Below are 16,929 nucleotides of genomic sequence, written 5' to 3' on the forward strand. Positions count from 1 at the left end.
TAAAAAAAAGTGTAAACATATCGAAAGTGCATTTTACAAGAAGTTAATAATTCTAGTATTTTAGATTTTCTTCGAATATTTGTTGTCTTAATGTGTTGACTGACTTTCACGATCTCAATTGGAATTTAAGCTATTTTAATTGCACAAATTCCATCTTCCAAATGCGGAAATGGAGGCGGATGGATGCGGAATTATGTTCACATGGATGCGGAATTATGTTCACATGGATGCAGAATTGTTTACACGGTAATAAAATAATGTCAAATGCATGTATTTAATTTATACAAAATAATTTATTAGTTTCATAATTATAGGCTTAGGTAATAATAATAATTGTGTATAGTTACGAGTACATTGATATAGTTTACATACAGCTAGATAGTTAGGTTGTAGTACAATATATATTTGCATTTATTTGGGCTGCAGACGAAACTTCTCACGTGTGTGGGCCCCACACAATTTGCATATTACACTAGACCACACTGGGTTACGACGACACGAATATATCATACATACATATATCGTCTATGAGATGAGATGCCTCTTAATTAGCTAATAATTAAATGAGTTGAACAAATTAATTGCACATTTGCCAAGGCTAATTGGCAAAGGATTTCACACGAAACACCTGCATCGCCTTCCCCCTTGGCGTGCCAAAAAAAGCTTTAGCTACAAATAGAGATTAGTACGAGTAAAATAATAAATACATACATACAAACACAGTAATTTCACATACAATATCGAATGGAGGTTTTGCCGCATCAGTCTCCGTTATAGAAAAGTCGGTTACATCTGCTTATCTATAACTAATTAGGCTCAAATTTGAGTAGCTGCATAAATATTAATAATAATGAATGCATCTTTATGCATCTCTCTGCCTGTTTGCTTCTTTTGCTCTATTGATTGCATCTACCCTTCCAAAACGGGGGGGACTAACAACATTTGCTTAAGCTTTTCCCTTGCATGCTATTTTCAAGTTATTTCGTTAAAGTGCAGTTACAGTTTTAACTGCCAGATAAAGTATAGTTTAAAGTTTCAGTTCTTAGGGAACGCCATTTGTGCCAACAAAGTCTAGACTCGTTAAAAGTAATTACAACTTCTTATGCATATCTTAAGTTGCCTCACTATTATTTTACTAATTAATTTACTACAGGCAATTATTTCATAAATTTGTGTATAATTTTGGAGTAGCATAAATAATTTAAGAACTGTTTTAGTTGAGTTACAAATAAGAGCATTTGCAGTTCGTTACTGCCGAAGTTTGTTTGCTTTTTGTGCGCTATCTGGTTTATTAGTGAGTAAGTTTTGCCGTATTCTCCCCCTAAACATTATCCTCTCCACACATCATGCGATAACTGCGAACATTGCGGAGTCTGTGCATGACTAGTGAATGGCTGTGGCTCAAACTGTGCTGTTTGCTCTATGCTCTGTGGTTGCAGCCAACGCTTGGCTGCTCACATGGCTACAACTTGATTTGGGCTCTCTAAAAAATATGATTATTAAGCGTTAAATATGCTCCAGTTATTAATTGCCAACAGCTGTAGATACACACATTTGTATCTCTCCCTCCTCCAACTTGAAATCTTCAATCACCTTCAACTTCATTCTCTCCCCGCTCGCTATTCTCGCTATCTTGAAAGTTTCATCTCTCACAATATTCCACACTTTTTGAGCACAATTTTGCGCTTTCGCGCTGCACTCGAGCCGCTGCCTTTTTTGGCCGGACGCAGGACAATTGTGCCGCTGCTGGACTTGGTGAATGTCGGACTGAAGGCGCTGATTGTGGGCGTGCTGCTGAAGGGCGGATGTGTGGCATTGTTTTGACTGCTGCTGTTGTTCGCCTGATCGTAACTCTGCGTCATCAGCTGATGGCACTTGGTGGCCAAATACCGAAACACAGACGCCACATTGATGTCCTCCTTCACAGAGGTGCGTATCAGTCGACAGTTGAGCATCTTGGCCAGCGTTTCCACCTCATCGGCACTGACCACCGCCTGCTCGATCAGATCGATCTTGTTCTGCACTATCACCGTAGGTATCTCATTGCATTCATTCTCCACCTTTCGCTTCCATTCCTTGATCGCATCGAACGAGGCGCGATCTGTGGTGGAGAACACCAGCACTGAGGCCTGTGCTCCTCGATAGTATGCCTTTGTGATGCAATCGAACTCCTCCTGACCCGCCGTGTCCCACAGCATAATGCGCACATCCTCGCCATCGATCTCGATCTGTCGCTCGAGGAAGTCCACGCCAATTGTTTTCTTGTAGTCCTTGGTGAAGATGCCTTTGCAATAGCGCTGGATCATCGAGGATTTTCCAACGCCGCCATTGCCCACAATGACCTGAAAACGCATAAAGAAAGTTGATTAGTATATTAATTAATAAGAATTGCTTAGGGAGTATGTGATCTGCAGAAAATCATATTAAGAATCGGTTTGAAATTTGGAGATAAACTTCCGACATATTTTGAATCTTTAACAGATAGAATTTGTGTTTTGATTGGATGAATCAAGAATTGAAAAAAGTAATTCTAAGTTTATTTAGGTATTAATAAATAATATTAAAATTGGAATTGTGAAACGATAGTTTCAAAGTATATTGATTTTATAAAGAACTGTTTTTCCAATATATTTCTCAAGCAAATTTATATAAAATTTCCTCATTTTTATAAACGTAATTTATTTAAGGAAATATAAAATTAAAGAAAACAAATAAAAAATTCGAAATAACTTTGTTTAAAGAAACTGGAAGTTCAGTCTAAAATAAATTTGTATCTTTGAAAGAAAGTCAGTTCGAACAAAACCATTTATAATGTGTTTATAAGGAATACCCATATAACTGACAGCCTGCAGATCTTTATGTTAACAACTAAATTTAATATTAACTTGAATTGTTTGACGATTAACCTGAATAGTTTGACTCTTTTATAGCGCTTGGTAACTGCTTTTGAGTAAAGACGAGACTAATGCGTATCTTTGGCTATCTTTAGACTTCGAATGATGTTAGGAAGTATGCAATTAATCCGAGTCTCGACAGCTGTGACTGCGTACGAAAAAAAAGTTGAATCTTATTTGACTTTCACAACTTAATCCTCCAGCTCTCCAGTATAACCAGTAGCAGGTTCGTTCAAGAGACTGACAATTCCAAAGAATTCTTGAGCGCAAAAAAAAGAGAGACAGAAATGAAAGAACCGTTCCAAATACGACTAGGTAAACTATCAGTGATTGTTCTGGCTGTCTATTAACGAGTCGTGTTGGCTGCCATGGGGTTATTATTTAACGCTTATCCACGGCACATCCGATATGATCTATCATGATGAAGGAGACGGGATACAAGGGGACAAGGGGACAACTTACCACCTTAATGGCCAGCTCGATGTCGTCCTCACGCATGCTACTGTAATTGTATTGGGACTGCGAGTATTGGGACTGTAGAGCAGCTGCAGCAGCGCCGCCCGTTGCCGTTGCCGTTTGGATTAATAGACGCATCGGCGGCCGCAACGAACCGCTTTAATCGCTAAACAGGTGCTCCTTTTTTTGGCAATATTATCCGTGTCCAGTTTGACCACGCAACAAACTGATTTTCACTTTCTTCTTAGGCTAATGCGTAATGTCAATTGGCGAATGCAATTGTAACTTCACTTTCTACACATTGATTTCACCAAAATCGAATCGAATACTGAAAAACTGGAACTGAATGGAAAGGAAAAAAAAACATCATCATCAACATCACGAAAAATCCAATGCAATAGTTAACATAAAGTTTTTCTTTTCATTTTCACAACACACACACACACGCACACACATAACCGGTTTTTGCTTTTATTTTGCTTTTATATCATTTCTTTTATTTGTAATTTTTTGGTTGGTCTTTTTGCTTCTTCTTGATTTCCTGTTTCGGGTGCGAGTGCCGCCTCAAATAATAAGACGCAACGCAAACGCAACTTGAGCCGGTTACGCTTACAGTTTGTAGCTTACAGCTTACAGCAGGTGCCTCTAAGAACACACCTGAGTGGAGTGAGTCGCGACACGGCACGACACGACACGATGCGACACGATTCAACACGCATCGCGTCGTCGCACAGTGGTTGCCATTAGAATTGGGAATGTGGCAAGATCAGAGGTGAGACCTGGGTGTGTGTGTGTGTGCCTGTGTGTGTTTGTCTGCATGACATTAGCGTGTGCTTATGAATTCTATAGAAATGGAAAAAGTTAACTGTGGGCGAGTAGAGCTCTCTGCGTTCTAACCATTTAATTAGCATAAGTCACAAATATTCATAATAACAATAGAAATGTAAAACCCTATTTCATATTCATGCATTTGCTTATTAATTTTTATAGTTAATACTAATTGGGTTGCTCTAGAGTTATTTTTAGTTTTAAAATGGCTGTCAAATTGAAAAGCTGCCTATCGATAAATCTGTAAGTGGCTGCCATTTGCATTCGCATTGCCATTAACCAATCAAAATCGAGCACTCACTGCAATCAACTGTCTCGCTGTCGTTCTCTCTCTGTTCTGTCTGTCATTCTGATTGCGCTTGTAAGCAATATCAATTTAGTTGGTCACACTGCATTTGCATTTAGATTACTTTCGGCCTTTCTTTCCCCAGCCTTTATTAGCACCTCTTACTCTTCATCAATGTATCTGTATGCAACCCACTGTGCAACAACATTTGACCGCGCGCTTCTTCTTTTTTTTACGTTTTGTTGCCTTTCGCTCGTTCTAATTATGTTGTGACTTTTTCGCTTTTGGGCCACATTCTTACAAGCACAATGTTGCCCCGGGTTATTCCAGTGTTTGCTTTGCGTCTTTGCGTTTTTGTCTATTGTGATGATAATTAAGGCCAGCGGTTATAGATTTAACTAGTTCAATAATCATACATCTCTCTCTACTATCTAAGCAGTATGTGTGGGCCACAAAGAGCAAAAGAGCGAGAGGAGAAGAACGAGAGCGAGAAGTCGTGTCAACGAAGCTTGACATAAAATCCAAATGGATTTTGTATACATGTGTTTGTGTGTGTGGGATGCAAAGAATGAAAAACTGCACGCAGTCGCAGTCGACGTCACTACGCTGATTGAGGCGGCCTCTGCCTACCTGTTTCACTTGTATGCGTGAGCGTGTGTGTGTACAAATTACAAATAATGCACATCATTGCAGTTGTCTTCGTGCTTGGGCTAAATTGTCTAGAATGCGCAATTATTTTGAAATTTGCTCAAACTAATAGATAAGTTGCTGCTGTTCTTATAGTCGTTGTTGTTGTTCTAGCTGCTGCTGCGGCTGCTGATTGCCGTTTCTTTGCCACTTCCTTCTTCTGTGTATTGTGTATTGTGGTTGTTATTCTTTTGTGGAATGTGGATTCTAACTTGTCCATTTAAGTACACAGCGAATGCAGCTGTGTGCAGAGCAACAACAATAGGAACCAATTCCACTTGTTGTTGTTGCTGCTGCTTTTCCTGACTACTGCAGTGGCAACACCAACAACAACTACAAAAGCGAAGCGAATTCTCTTGACGTTTCTTGCTGTATGTGTGGAAAATTATGCAAATGCAAGAGGTTCACTATGTTGTTGTTATTGTCTGTTGCGCTACTTAAATCAATTATGAGCGCAAATTCCTCATTATTTAAATTAACTTTAAATACTCGACTCGCGCACTAACGGTAAAATCTCGTCCGTCGTCGTCTCCCATCTGTTTTGGTGTCGGCGACAAAAGTCTCTTCTCTTTTAACTGTTCCATATCTTTTTATAGCCCTTTTTCTCACACACAAAAAATAGCAAACAGACAGCGCATTGTGTTTCTTGGTGAGAAATTAACAAATATCCAAGTTGAAATATTAAACAACATACATATGCGACTGCGAATGCGAAAAAGCACGACAACAACAACTCACGGGGTGGTGAAGAGAAGAAACAAACTCATAAGCATCATCACATCGCATCCACAAGAAACCTAAAACAACTCTTGAGGAGAGTTCGAAATAACGACAACGCGTGCGAAGCGCATTAATTAATGTTAGCGCTAACGTTAACGTTAGCGTTAGTTACTGCTGCTAGTGGCTTGGGCTTTGAACCGTAGTGAAAGTCTCTTCTTCTACACACACGCACACCCCAAAACAAAGGGGGAGCGAGAGAGAGACAGGCAGATAAAAAAAACCGAACCCACGAATCACGAACACGAAGTCACGAAACGAAAGAAGCATCCGTCTTACACACCTGTTGCTCGGCGAGTTTCAGCGCAAACTAAGCCACCAAAACTTGGCTTACAACGAACCAAAGCTGAAAAACTAGCAAAAGACCATAAAGAAGAAGAAGCAGCAGCGCGAGCCCGGTAGCTGCAATTATGGTTTTAATTGAGCTGCATATAACTGTTACATCAACTAAATTTGGCTTTCTAATAGTTAGGCAATATTTTGAGATTTTAAATTTTATATTTATACTGCTAATTTTAAATTAAAACCTGTTTTTAATTTGAATTAATAACGACTGACCCGCTATATTTATATATGCTAACGTTTTTCAACACCGTTTTATAGATTGCGATGTGAATGCCAACCACAGCCCAGTCAGCTGTTCAGCTGCAAACGATAAATTGTGGCGGTCGGTCGACTACACCATACGCTGTGTGCGTGATTCAAGCGAATGGTGTCCAATTGTTTACTTATGGTTATTATTTTGCTTTTGTTTGGCGGGCGATAAGTTGATTGTAAATTAAAAATAAATCTAATTTTACATGCAGCTGTGTAACTTGCAAAAAAAAAAGAAAAAATGTACATAAAACGTCGAACGCGCAATTGATTAGCATAAAAAGTGCCCGCGTTTGCTTATTTGCCAGCACCAAACGCATGCGCTCCAAATACGCAGGACGACGAAGGACGTTCGGCAAAATAGAGAATGGAATGCCTCAGCTTTGTCGGCTTGATGGGAGCATTGGAGCCATTTGTTGTAGCGATACCGATTCAGTACTCTACGTAATTTCGCAGCGTTTTGGCGTCTCTCCGGTCTGCGTGTGTTTTGTTCATGCCACAAAATTCGGTTCGTTTGCCTCATATTATTTTGTTGCAAGTCTACGCGTCTGTGTGTGTGAGCAATTGTGTGCGTGAAGAAAAGCAAAAAGTAAACTTAAAACCGAACAAAAAAGCAAATGCGAGAAAAACATTGCGAAACCATAGAAAAGTTGAATTTGTAAATGTTTATGCAAAAGTAAATTCCAACATTGCCATCGAGCGACGTTTTTAGGGGTGACTCGTGTCGTCTTCCCTTTCCCTCCACTGTCGTTGCCCCCTGCTTGCTTTGCTTGTGGTGGTGTCTCTCGTCCTCCCCGTCCTCTTGTCTTCCTTGTCCACACACATTCCTATTTCTGGCAGTCGCGTGCGAAAAAAAACCCCCAAGGAAAGAAGAAGCGACTTTGACTTTTGCGAATGTGAAGCGGCAATAAAGTAAAGTGAAGACTTCACTATGAACAAAGAGGGCGGAAGGCGGGGAAAGAGAAAATCAATATTGATAGTAAACGCGCCTGCTGATGAGTTCCAGTTCCCCAAAATACTAAAACAATCCGCCATTATAAATATCTAGCCCTAAGTGGCGCCGTCAGGTGGTCATTGTCCTTGCTACTAAAATGCCGTTAGTCTCGCAGTCTCTCTCTCTCTCTCTCTAGCTCTCTCTCTTTCGCCCCAGTGTGACTCATGCAGAAGTTGCTCCTTCGTTTCCCCTCCTCTAAAGTGGAGCGCGACGCATTTGTCGCATGTTAATTTTTTAAATATTGATTTTAGTATTTTTTTGTTGTATTTTTCGCTTTCCAACAATTTCCCCATGCAGCAGCCAAAACAATTAAAAAGCAATTAGAACAACAACCAAGCGGAAAGTGAATTGCAAAATAAACAAGCAAAATCAAAAACAGAAAACGTTACAACACAACAAAAAAGAAAAATGATAAAATGTAATTTGCATGCTCAATTTAACACGAATTGCATTTAATTTTTCAACTCGTAACATTGAAAAACAAAAAGCAAGTAACAAAAACGTTACGTTAATCTTAAAGTGAGGAAAACTATCAATCAACAAGCAAGCACAAGATGAAAACTCGACTCGTCTCGTTGACCTATCGCGGAACTGCATCCGTCGATCCCCGTTATTCGGCGTCCATGTTGCCCTGGACCATCAATGATATACGATCCACAGAGAACTATACAAAGGTGAGTCAAATCATGAGCTTATTCAATGTACTGAACAATATTTATTTCTGGCAACAAAGCTAAAGTGCAGCTGCTCTCGATCTATGATGATTAATTTTGTTCCAGAAATATTTATTTCCTATCACGAAACCTCGAACAGGAATACACATGTGAAACACAGTTATATTTTTATGTCTAGGAACCAGAACAAAAGCAAAGTAATAAAAACAATATTAATTATATTTTAAATTCGTGAAACATTTTTCCTATTTTTATCATAATTAGACAAAATATGACTAACTATCTACAGCTCAATGTTTTATTTATGTCTAGTAAAAGAATAAATATTGAATAGATTCCTAATAGGTTTTGTGATAACTCGACCTTTGTTTTATACAAAGAAATTGAAAGCAGATATTCTATTAAGAAAAGTAAAAATGTTGATCACAATTATATTTTTTTTCCAAGCCGAAAAGTATGCAGTACATTTTATCACACTGTCTAGGTTGAAGATAGCTTCTGTTCATGGATTCGCATTATTGAATAATCAGATTTAATGCCATCTCATTCTGGCAACAAAGCGTGTGTTTGTCCTTTCTGACAGACAACGTTGATGATTATGTTGATGATGATGGGAAAACGCTTGAAGCGTTTTTTAATGTTAATCCAATTGCAGTTGGTGATATTCGTAACACGCTTTTATCTTTTGTCAAAAACAATTAAAAGCAATTTGCAATTATTACGGCTCAATAAATCAATTAAACAGCCCAACAGGCACAACTCGAAAGCAAGCACAAAGCGTATGAAATTTTATTAATAATTTTGCGCTCCATAAACGATAATTACACTGATTAGCTACCGTTGGCAACCCATGAACGGAGCGGAGCGATTGTTCATGAGACGTCACAGAACGGAGCCAAAATTAGTGCCACAATTCCAAAAGGTGAGCCACTAAACCAAAATCACAGTCGTATTAGGGGTCTTCTAGCTAATTGGCAGGACAACGTTATCTCGCAATATTAGCAGAGGCGCCGACAGACAGACAGCTCGACATGAATGTGCCTATGCATATATAGTTGGATTAGGCGCGAGGGTTGTTCCAAAAGTTTGGCAAGATTCTCTATTAAAGATAATGAATTTATTAAGTTTTCTGCAGGGTTGCCAAATACTTTGTTCATTTAATTAACATCTAAAAATGGAATGAAGTGACTAGGATCTTAATTACAAACAGAACTTTACGAACTTTTAGAAATGATTAGCATCCAAAATTCTTCAAAAATATAATTTAGATTATGAAAGTTCCTGGCATGAGTTAAAAGTTTAATTGACAATTTCTTAACATGTTTAATTTGATGTCTGGATTTTTCAATTATTGATAAATACTTAAAAAAAAAATTGAAAAAAATTTATAGTCATTAAAAACTACTTTCTGAAAGAGTTCACATTATTTTGGAACTATTCTGAGCTATATGGGAATATATATTTATATATTTTCTTTACTATTAGATGTATTATATATATGTATATAATAAAATATTGAAATTCTCTAACAAATTGAAGAACTCTGTAATCACATTTTTGAACAACGTTTAATAGTGATTTATTCCAGGCAGCATCATAATATTCCTGTCTGTATTGTTAGTGTTTATGTTAATGATTATGCCAATATTAATTTCACATTCAGTACGTGTTGATCCGCTCTCGTTGTGAGCCTATATAACATTCATTCATATACATTACGGCTATACAGAGATATCACCTGGCTGACGCATTACGCATACGACGCGTTGAGCACGTGCAGAGGGGACAACTTGTTCGCCAGCCTTTGTAACGCTCCCACACTCGCTTTCTCGCTCGCACTCGCAGTCTGGGGTCCCATGGCTAATATTATTTGAAGCTTGAAATTAATTTTAGCAAAGCTTGCAATTAGTCGCCCATCAGTCGAGTCGCATGTGTGTGTACGTTTGAGTATGTGTGTGTGTGTGTGTGCGTTGTCTTGGTGTGTGTGTGTGTTTGGGTGTGTCAGCTAACGATGCTCTGGGGTTTTCTTTGGCGGGGACTTTGGAAGTTGTTCGGGTCCAGGGTCCAGGGTCCAGGCAAGCGCATAATTAAATTCCCCACAGCTGCCTGCCAACAAGTTTTGTGCTTTCGGGTGCGGGTTCAACCTGAGTGAAAGTGTTTGGCAGAGGAGCGAGAAAGCATCTTCGTGGATTTGTCCCAAAAGCCCCCGTCCTATTTGCGAGTCATGTCCATTTCGGTTTCATGTTCTCAACAGACTCAGGTGGCAACTCGGGGCATTAAAATGAATCCTTTTTACGTGCTTGTGGCAACTTCTTGTCCGGCAATTGTTGTTGATGCTCATTGAATGGAAGCCAACACCCCGCAAAACGAAGAAGACTGTGTGTGTGTGGTAACTAATGGGCGGGGCAACATTTTTATAAAATGGCAGCCGCAACAATCTCGTGTGGCATGCAGCCAGCAGCAGTTGGTTTCACCTGATCCAGCCGCAGCTTTGCGGTCTCTCTTAAATGGAGAATTATGCGAAATTGTTGTTGCTCTTGTTTGCTCCTGAGGCCATCAAAAGATTTTGATTAACTCCTGTTGACTGATGCTTGTGCTTGGTTAATTTCTTAAGCATTAACAGTCCTGCAACAAGTAGCAGCTGTTGTGGGTGTAATAATAATAATACTGTTGATATTACATGTTTATTTGTTCAGCTATTGTAGATTAAGTATACGCAGTGTTGCACTTGAAATGGCAGCGAGCTTTATGCTACTGAATTGGTAGTTGAAATGAAGTAAAATTATTTCCATTATAAACACTGATTTTACAATGCTTTAAAATATCAAAATTTGGCTGTTTCCTTAAGAATTTAAATTCCCCATTTTTAAAGAAATCTTTTATACGCGGCAAGATGATTCTTTTTATTTAAAATATTTAACATTACAGTTGGCAACTTAAGTTATTTTTCTATTTCTAAAAATGTCGACAGCAATCTTTGCTCTCTTTGCAAGCTTGAGCTCTACATCACAGCTGGCTGCTAAGTAGATCATTTCTCAGATATTTCTTTGCATATTTTTTCACAGCATTTTCGCCCATATTCCCAGGCAAATTATGCATGCACAACAAACGCACACACGCACACACACAAAGCGTACACTCAGACTGAAACTCTCTCTTTGCTTTTCACTACTTTCCCTCCACTTCCCTCCTTCCTATTCTCTGCTCTTGTCACGATGGTAAACCAGACACTACAGACCCAACGACCAGACCATAATTTGATGCATATTTTCTTGTATAAATATTTACTAAAGCCTGCACTTTTGTTTATTATTTCATACCCCGCCGCTGACCCCGCTGCTCAACGTCATTGCCACTGTAAATTGACACAAAACAAACACGCACGAGCAAGTGAGACAGAGACAGAGACAGATAGAGCAAGAACGAGAACGAGATATTATATCAAATAGGAAAAGCGAAAGAAATGGAAACAGAGACACAAATGTTTGCCCAAGCTCTTCATATCTCTGACAAATGCTGTGGCGGCTTATTGCTTTATTATGTTAAATAGCGCATGAAAATTATAACAAGCTGCCTTTTGCCTGTCTGTCAGACGCTCAAGTGCGATACATGCCACGCCCACTTTGGCAAATTGATGCGCCTTCTCATCAAAGTTTTATGTCAACTTTTGTGACGCTTCAATAACCAAGCAAACAAACTTTTACCCCAAAAGAATTGACTTAGTATGAGTGTGTGTGTGTGTGTCTGTCTGTCTGTGTGTGTGTGTAGCGTGTGTGAACTTTTATAAATATTTGCTTTGCATATTGGTAAGCAATTAGTGCAACAAAATTGATGGCATTCCATCAATTCAGTTTGTATATAATGCATGGGTCAATAACTTGAAGCTATGCACACATGTCAAGATCTTTATTACACGCCATCTATAAAGCGTTTGCTAACGATCTTTAATTAACAATTTTATTGTTTCTGATTTATAAACAAATAACTCGTTGTTGCAAAAATATTGAATATAAAATTTATTGAATATAAAATGCGTGTAAACTTGATTGTGCAGCGTTGCTCCGACCTTGATTTGGTTTTTAAATTATGAAGCGACTTAAATTAAAGAATCTTGTATATATGCTATACTTTCTGACATAATTTAAGAAATTCCTGTTTTATATAATCATTTGGCTCAGTTTTAATTTATTTCAAACTTTCGTGTAAAAAAAAATGTTATTTTGTTCAACAATGTAAAAATAATTGGAATTTTATACAATTACAAACTTTTCTACCTTTATAATATTTTCTTCTTTTTTATATAGCTGTTTTGTTGTCTCGGACTTAAAATAAATTAAAAAATAGTATACGAAAAACAATTATTTCGTACAACAAAATGAAACTGAAAGAGATTTAAAATGTATTATTTGTTTCATTATTTGTCTTCTTATCCAAACTAATATTTTCGTTGACGTAAGAATATTAGTTGGTACATCAAAATGAAATTAATTGGTATTTTCTTCTACTTTTATAAAATCAATTTCAAGTCAGAATATTTGATACAAATCAGGCAGTAAACAAGAGCAACAAGAACATTTATTGGCAGTATCTCACAATCTGCCATAAAAAATATATATTTTTAACGAGCCAGATCATTTATTATGCTCAAATTTCTTCAGTTTTTTGTTTATGATAAGAGGATGAGCGAAAGAGAAAGAGAAAGAGGAAGCAGTGACAGGTATTTACCTCCGCTTTCATTTGCCACACGCATCCCAAGCAGAGGCAGCAGCTTTGGCTTTGTGGCATGCTTTTCATTGACGTCACAGCGACGCGGCGGAAAGTTGATTTGAGCGAGCTGAAGAAAAATCAATAGGCCGCTTGTTTCATTTGCCAGCACAACACACACACACACACACACACTCAGAGAGTGTGTGCTGTTCTGTTCTTTTTTTTCGCTTTACATTTTTATTTCGATTTTTGTGCTGGTTTGCTGGCTGGGAAGTCACTCAAGTCCCAGCGCTAATCCGCTTCTGGTCTGGGTCGAGTCACTTGAGCTGCTCCTGCACTCCCCTCCAGCTCTCCACCTCTGTTTGCTCCTACTTCTCGCCTCGTTGCAGTGTCGTAAATGGTTTCACACTTCGCCATCGCCATCGCAGCGAGTGGAGGACTCGCTCGGTGCTCGCTGCTTGGGCTTACGCGGCGTATGAGTTACGTTTCGCTGTGTGTCCCCGTCGCGCTGTTTTGGTTGGGTTCCCACTCGATTCCATTTGGCTGACGTTTTGCATTTGATGTTGCACACACACACACACGCATTCGCACTCATATATAGGCACACACCATCATACTGTGGTCGCTTGATTTCTGGATTTGCTTGCCACTTGTCAACTGCCACATGCCACCATCGCAGTCGTCTCCACTCACTTGACATGCTTGGGCATCAGTAGTGTGTGCCACAAGCGGTCGCATGTTGAGTCCTGTTGTCAACTGCGGAGTTTGGGTATTAAAGCGAGAGAAGTGAGAGTAGTGTGTTTATCATCTATCACACTGCTAATTACAGGGTATCTTGTCCTACTTATTCATTTTATTGTTTTGATTATGTTCCCTAGCTGGCTTACATTGCGTATGTGTAATAATTATATTTTCGCACCAACCATTGACATCTTGGCCCCTTTTTTTCCGTTGTCGCACCGTTCTGCCTCCATTAACTTGTTTTCCCATTCTTTTCATTCCCTTTAGGCGTATTTTCCCTTTTTCTTCAACTCTAGTTGACGTCAAGTTAAAGGAAACTCGGTTTATGTCTGTTTTGTTTGCTTTACGTTCTATTTTCTCAGCTATTATTGTTGCCACTCACTCACACACACATTGAAGTGCAGTTAGCGCCATGTGAAAACAATCCCCTAAGCAAATTGCTGTCTATTGTTCGAGTTTTTTGCTTGCTTTGAAACAAGAGATGTGAAAATACTAAATATACAAGGAAAACTATAAAACATAAAAATACTAAATATATAAACTAAATTAAAATACTTTTCGGCCAAAATTGTTTGGTTAATTTACAATTTGATTGTAAATTTGTAGTTTTTGTTCTTCTTAAATCAAAGAATATAAAAATATACAAATAACAATTACTAATACGCAATATATATAAACATACCAAATATATAAAGGAATATACTAATTATTAAAATACTATGCTTAACATTTAAAAGATGTTTAAATATGAAAATATACAAATAAATAAAAAAAATACTACATATTAATAAAAATACTAAAAGTGTAAATAAAAGTTGAAATTCTTAACATTTACCGTTTTGTACTTTATACATTTTCTGCAATTACTTACCTGTTATATGATTAAAATACCAAAAGTTGTAGAGAAAACAATCAATGCTAATTTAAGCTTTGCAATTTAAAGCGAAGGTTTCACGCCGTGCGTGTCACGCGCACATCTCGAATTAGAATCACGACGCGTCGTCATCATCGCGTGTTATTGCTCAGTGATTTATACATTTTAACTGTTTCTTCATTACGTTTTCATGTGCTGCCAGCTGACGTTTGCCGTTCTTGTTATGCATGCAATTTGATTTGTTGTTGTTGTTGTTGTTGCTGTTGTTGTTGCCTAATAAATTGTCTACAATTGCTCATTACAATGCTGTTGCTATTGTTGTTGCTCTGTTGTCAGCAGTGTAGCCATATAATTTGCATTAACTGCTGCTGCTTGGAAAATGGGGCCAAAAGGGTCAGAAATGTCTACTGCCATTGCAGCTGCCATAAATATTATGTGAGATGTATGATATAATGTCAAAATCGGATACAACTGTAATTATCATCTTCTGCCGGACTTGGTATTAATCTTTGCTGGCAGGCTTCAGACTACAATTCATAATTCATTCATTACAAAATCTGAATATTGCAAAATGAATTCGTGAAAGTTATTTAATTTAAGTATTTTATTTATATTCGATAACTATAGAATCTGTAGAAACTGACTAACATACAAAATCACGCTATACAGTATGAGGATTATTTATTTAATTACTCTTTTCAATTACTTGTGTTATATAATTCACTTTCAATTTGCTTCAACCTCGCTAAGCTTAATGAAAAATGCTTCCACTCTCTATACTATATTTTGAGTTTAGTATTCTAAACATTTTTCGCATTCTTAAACATGCTAATCAGATGTTCTTCATTCCGTACGAACGCGTTTGAAATCCCAAATCGCTTTGTTCACTCACTGATTGCATTACAAAACAGAAGTTTAACAAATTGGCAACTGGTAATTGGCAATTGTCAATTGGTCTGGGGGCATAATTGGATTTGCTGTGTGTCAATGTCAAACGCGAAACAACAGTTAAATCAATCTCTCGCACTCGGCGCACAATTTACCTCATTTCATTTCGGGCCGTCCGCCTCTCTCTGCGATTCTCACAATTCTTCGTCGAGTGGAAATCGCAAATTAATTGAAAATTGGCATGCGCAACGAAGAGGGGAGAGAGGAAGGTTGCTATCCTGGCCAGCGGCAATAGAAATATCATCAGACAGTGTGCTAAAATCTCGTTGGAACATTGCCATTTGAAAATTAATTTCAAATGCCAAAGGTGAGCTGTGCTTAAGCCAAGCGAAGCCGAGCCAAGGTGGCATCCCTAATGATTACCGCCCGCCAGGTAGCCTCATTAGGCGCTCTTTCATCCTGTCGTTGGCTTGCTCAACTCTTGCTTTTTTCTTCTACATTTTCTGCTCTTACTAAAATGTTATTAATTACAAAGTTTTTTTCCCTTACGCAACATCACTTTTCCACTTCGTAGTGCATTTAAGTAGTGTTCACGAGCTGTCGCCTCCGTTGGAAATGGCATCTGAATGGCAACACTCTTATGTTTATACCCTACATTGTTCAATAACTTAACTTAACAAACTTATACAAGAATTATCTTTCGTCTTTGTTCTGAATATTTCATGAGATTTATTGCCATAGGGCAACTTCCAGTCGAGCACTTTCATGTTTTAACACTTATTTTAATTCAATTTGTCGAAAAAGTTTTAATTTTAAGCTGCGTCGCCTGCGCATATCCTCCGACATCCTTTGAACCGGAAGCCGTCTCAAGTTGCTCAAGCTGCCTCCTTACAGGATATTTTCAGCGTTGTTTACGTTGTGTGCCTCAATTAGTAAAATGAAAGTTTATATTGTGGCCTGATATGTGCGAGCATTACAATGATTATTTGTGCACGTAATGAACGCTTTGCTACATCGTAAAGTGCAAGAGAAGTGTGCCAATTAAACTTGCAAAAAATTATTGGAAGGAAAAGAGCAATGGGAACTCTGCTTATTGTATTGATTCAAGGCAAGTAATTATCGGTAGGATGAAAGCAAACCCATAGCTCACTCTTAAATATATTTATTTTAACGTCAGGAGTTGAAATGGTTTGCCGCAAGTTTTCATTTCCGTTAACTTGACTCGTTGGGTTGATTATATTTACGTTTTCCTGGAACACACCCTGAACTAAAGTAGCGTCTGCTTAACTAACTGAACATAAATTTCATTTGCTTCCCTTTTATTTTAGAGCAAAAACAAAACCTTTTGATAGCGCACAAAAAACCTAACCGACGCCTCAAATGGGGCGACCTGCTTTCTGTCAACTACAGTCGACGCCAGCCACAACATCGGCACACCCATTCAACAAGCTCCTCTGCTCCTCTTCGTCCTCTTTCTCCTCCTTCCTGCCACATTGACACTCCCTAGCTACCCCGACATATAATAAAAA

At 38.2% G+C, this 16,929-nt stretch overlaps 2 protein-coding genes across 5 annotated transcripts in view; one reads left to right on the forward strand and one right to left on the reverse strand.

Moving 5' to 3' along the window:
- Positions 1-277: 277 nt before the first annotated feature.
- LOC117576250 (ras-related protein Rab-23) lies at positions 278-6,232 on the reverse strand. Of its 2 annotated transcripts, none has more exons than XM_034260876.2 (3): positions 6,212-6,232; positions 3,357-3,692; positions 278-2,342 (listed from the first exon to the last, which is right to left on the reverse strand). In XM_034260876.2, the coding sequence occupies exons 2-3, from the start codon at positions 3,486-3,488 to the stop codon at positions 1,650-1,652; spliced, it is 825 nt and encodes a 274-aa protein (XP_034116767.1). In that variant the 5' UTR covers positions 3,489-3,692; positions 6,212-6,232; the 3' UTR covers positions 278-1,649. The 2 variants fall into 2 exon arrangements, with proteins under 2 accessions (XP_034116767.1, XP_034116766.1); XM_034260875.2 differs by lacking the exon at positions 6,212-6,232 and adding an exon at positions 5,890-6,185.
- Positions 6,233-6,771: 539 nt separating this feature from the next.
- The window catches only part of LOC117576699 (TBC1 domain family member 4), a 38,185-nt gene continuing 28,027 nt past the window's right edge, over positions 6,772-16,929 (forward strand). Inside the window, exons 1-2 of one of the 3 annotated variants that reach the window (XM_052007424.1) lie at positions 6,772-7,111; positions 7,814-8,190. In XM_052007424.1, coding sequence (XP_051863384.1) covers positions 8,071-8,190 — 120 coding nt within the window. In that variant the 5' untranslated portion in view covers positions 6,772-7,111; positions 7,814-8,070. The remainder of the gene's footprint in view (positions 7,112-7,813; positions 8,191-16,929) is intronic. The other 2 variants (XM_034261696.2, XM_052007425.1) reach the window with 2 other exon arrangements.

Source organism: Drosophila albomicans, chromosome 2R (assembly GCF_009650485.2).
Source record: "Drosophila albomicans strain 15112-1751.03 chromosome 2R, ASM965048v2, whole genome shotgun sequence".
Lineage (NCBI taxonomy): Eukaryota > Metazoa > Arthropoda > Insecta > Diptera > Drosophilidae > Drosophila > Drosophila albomicans.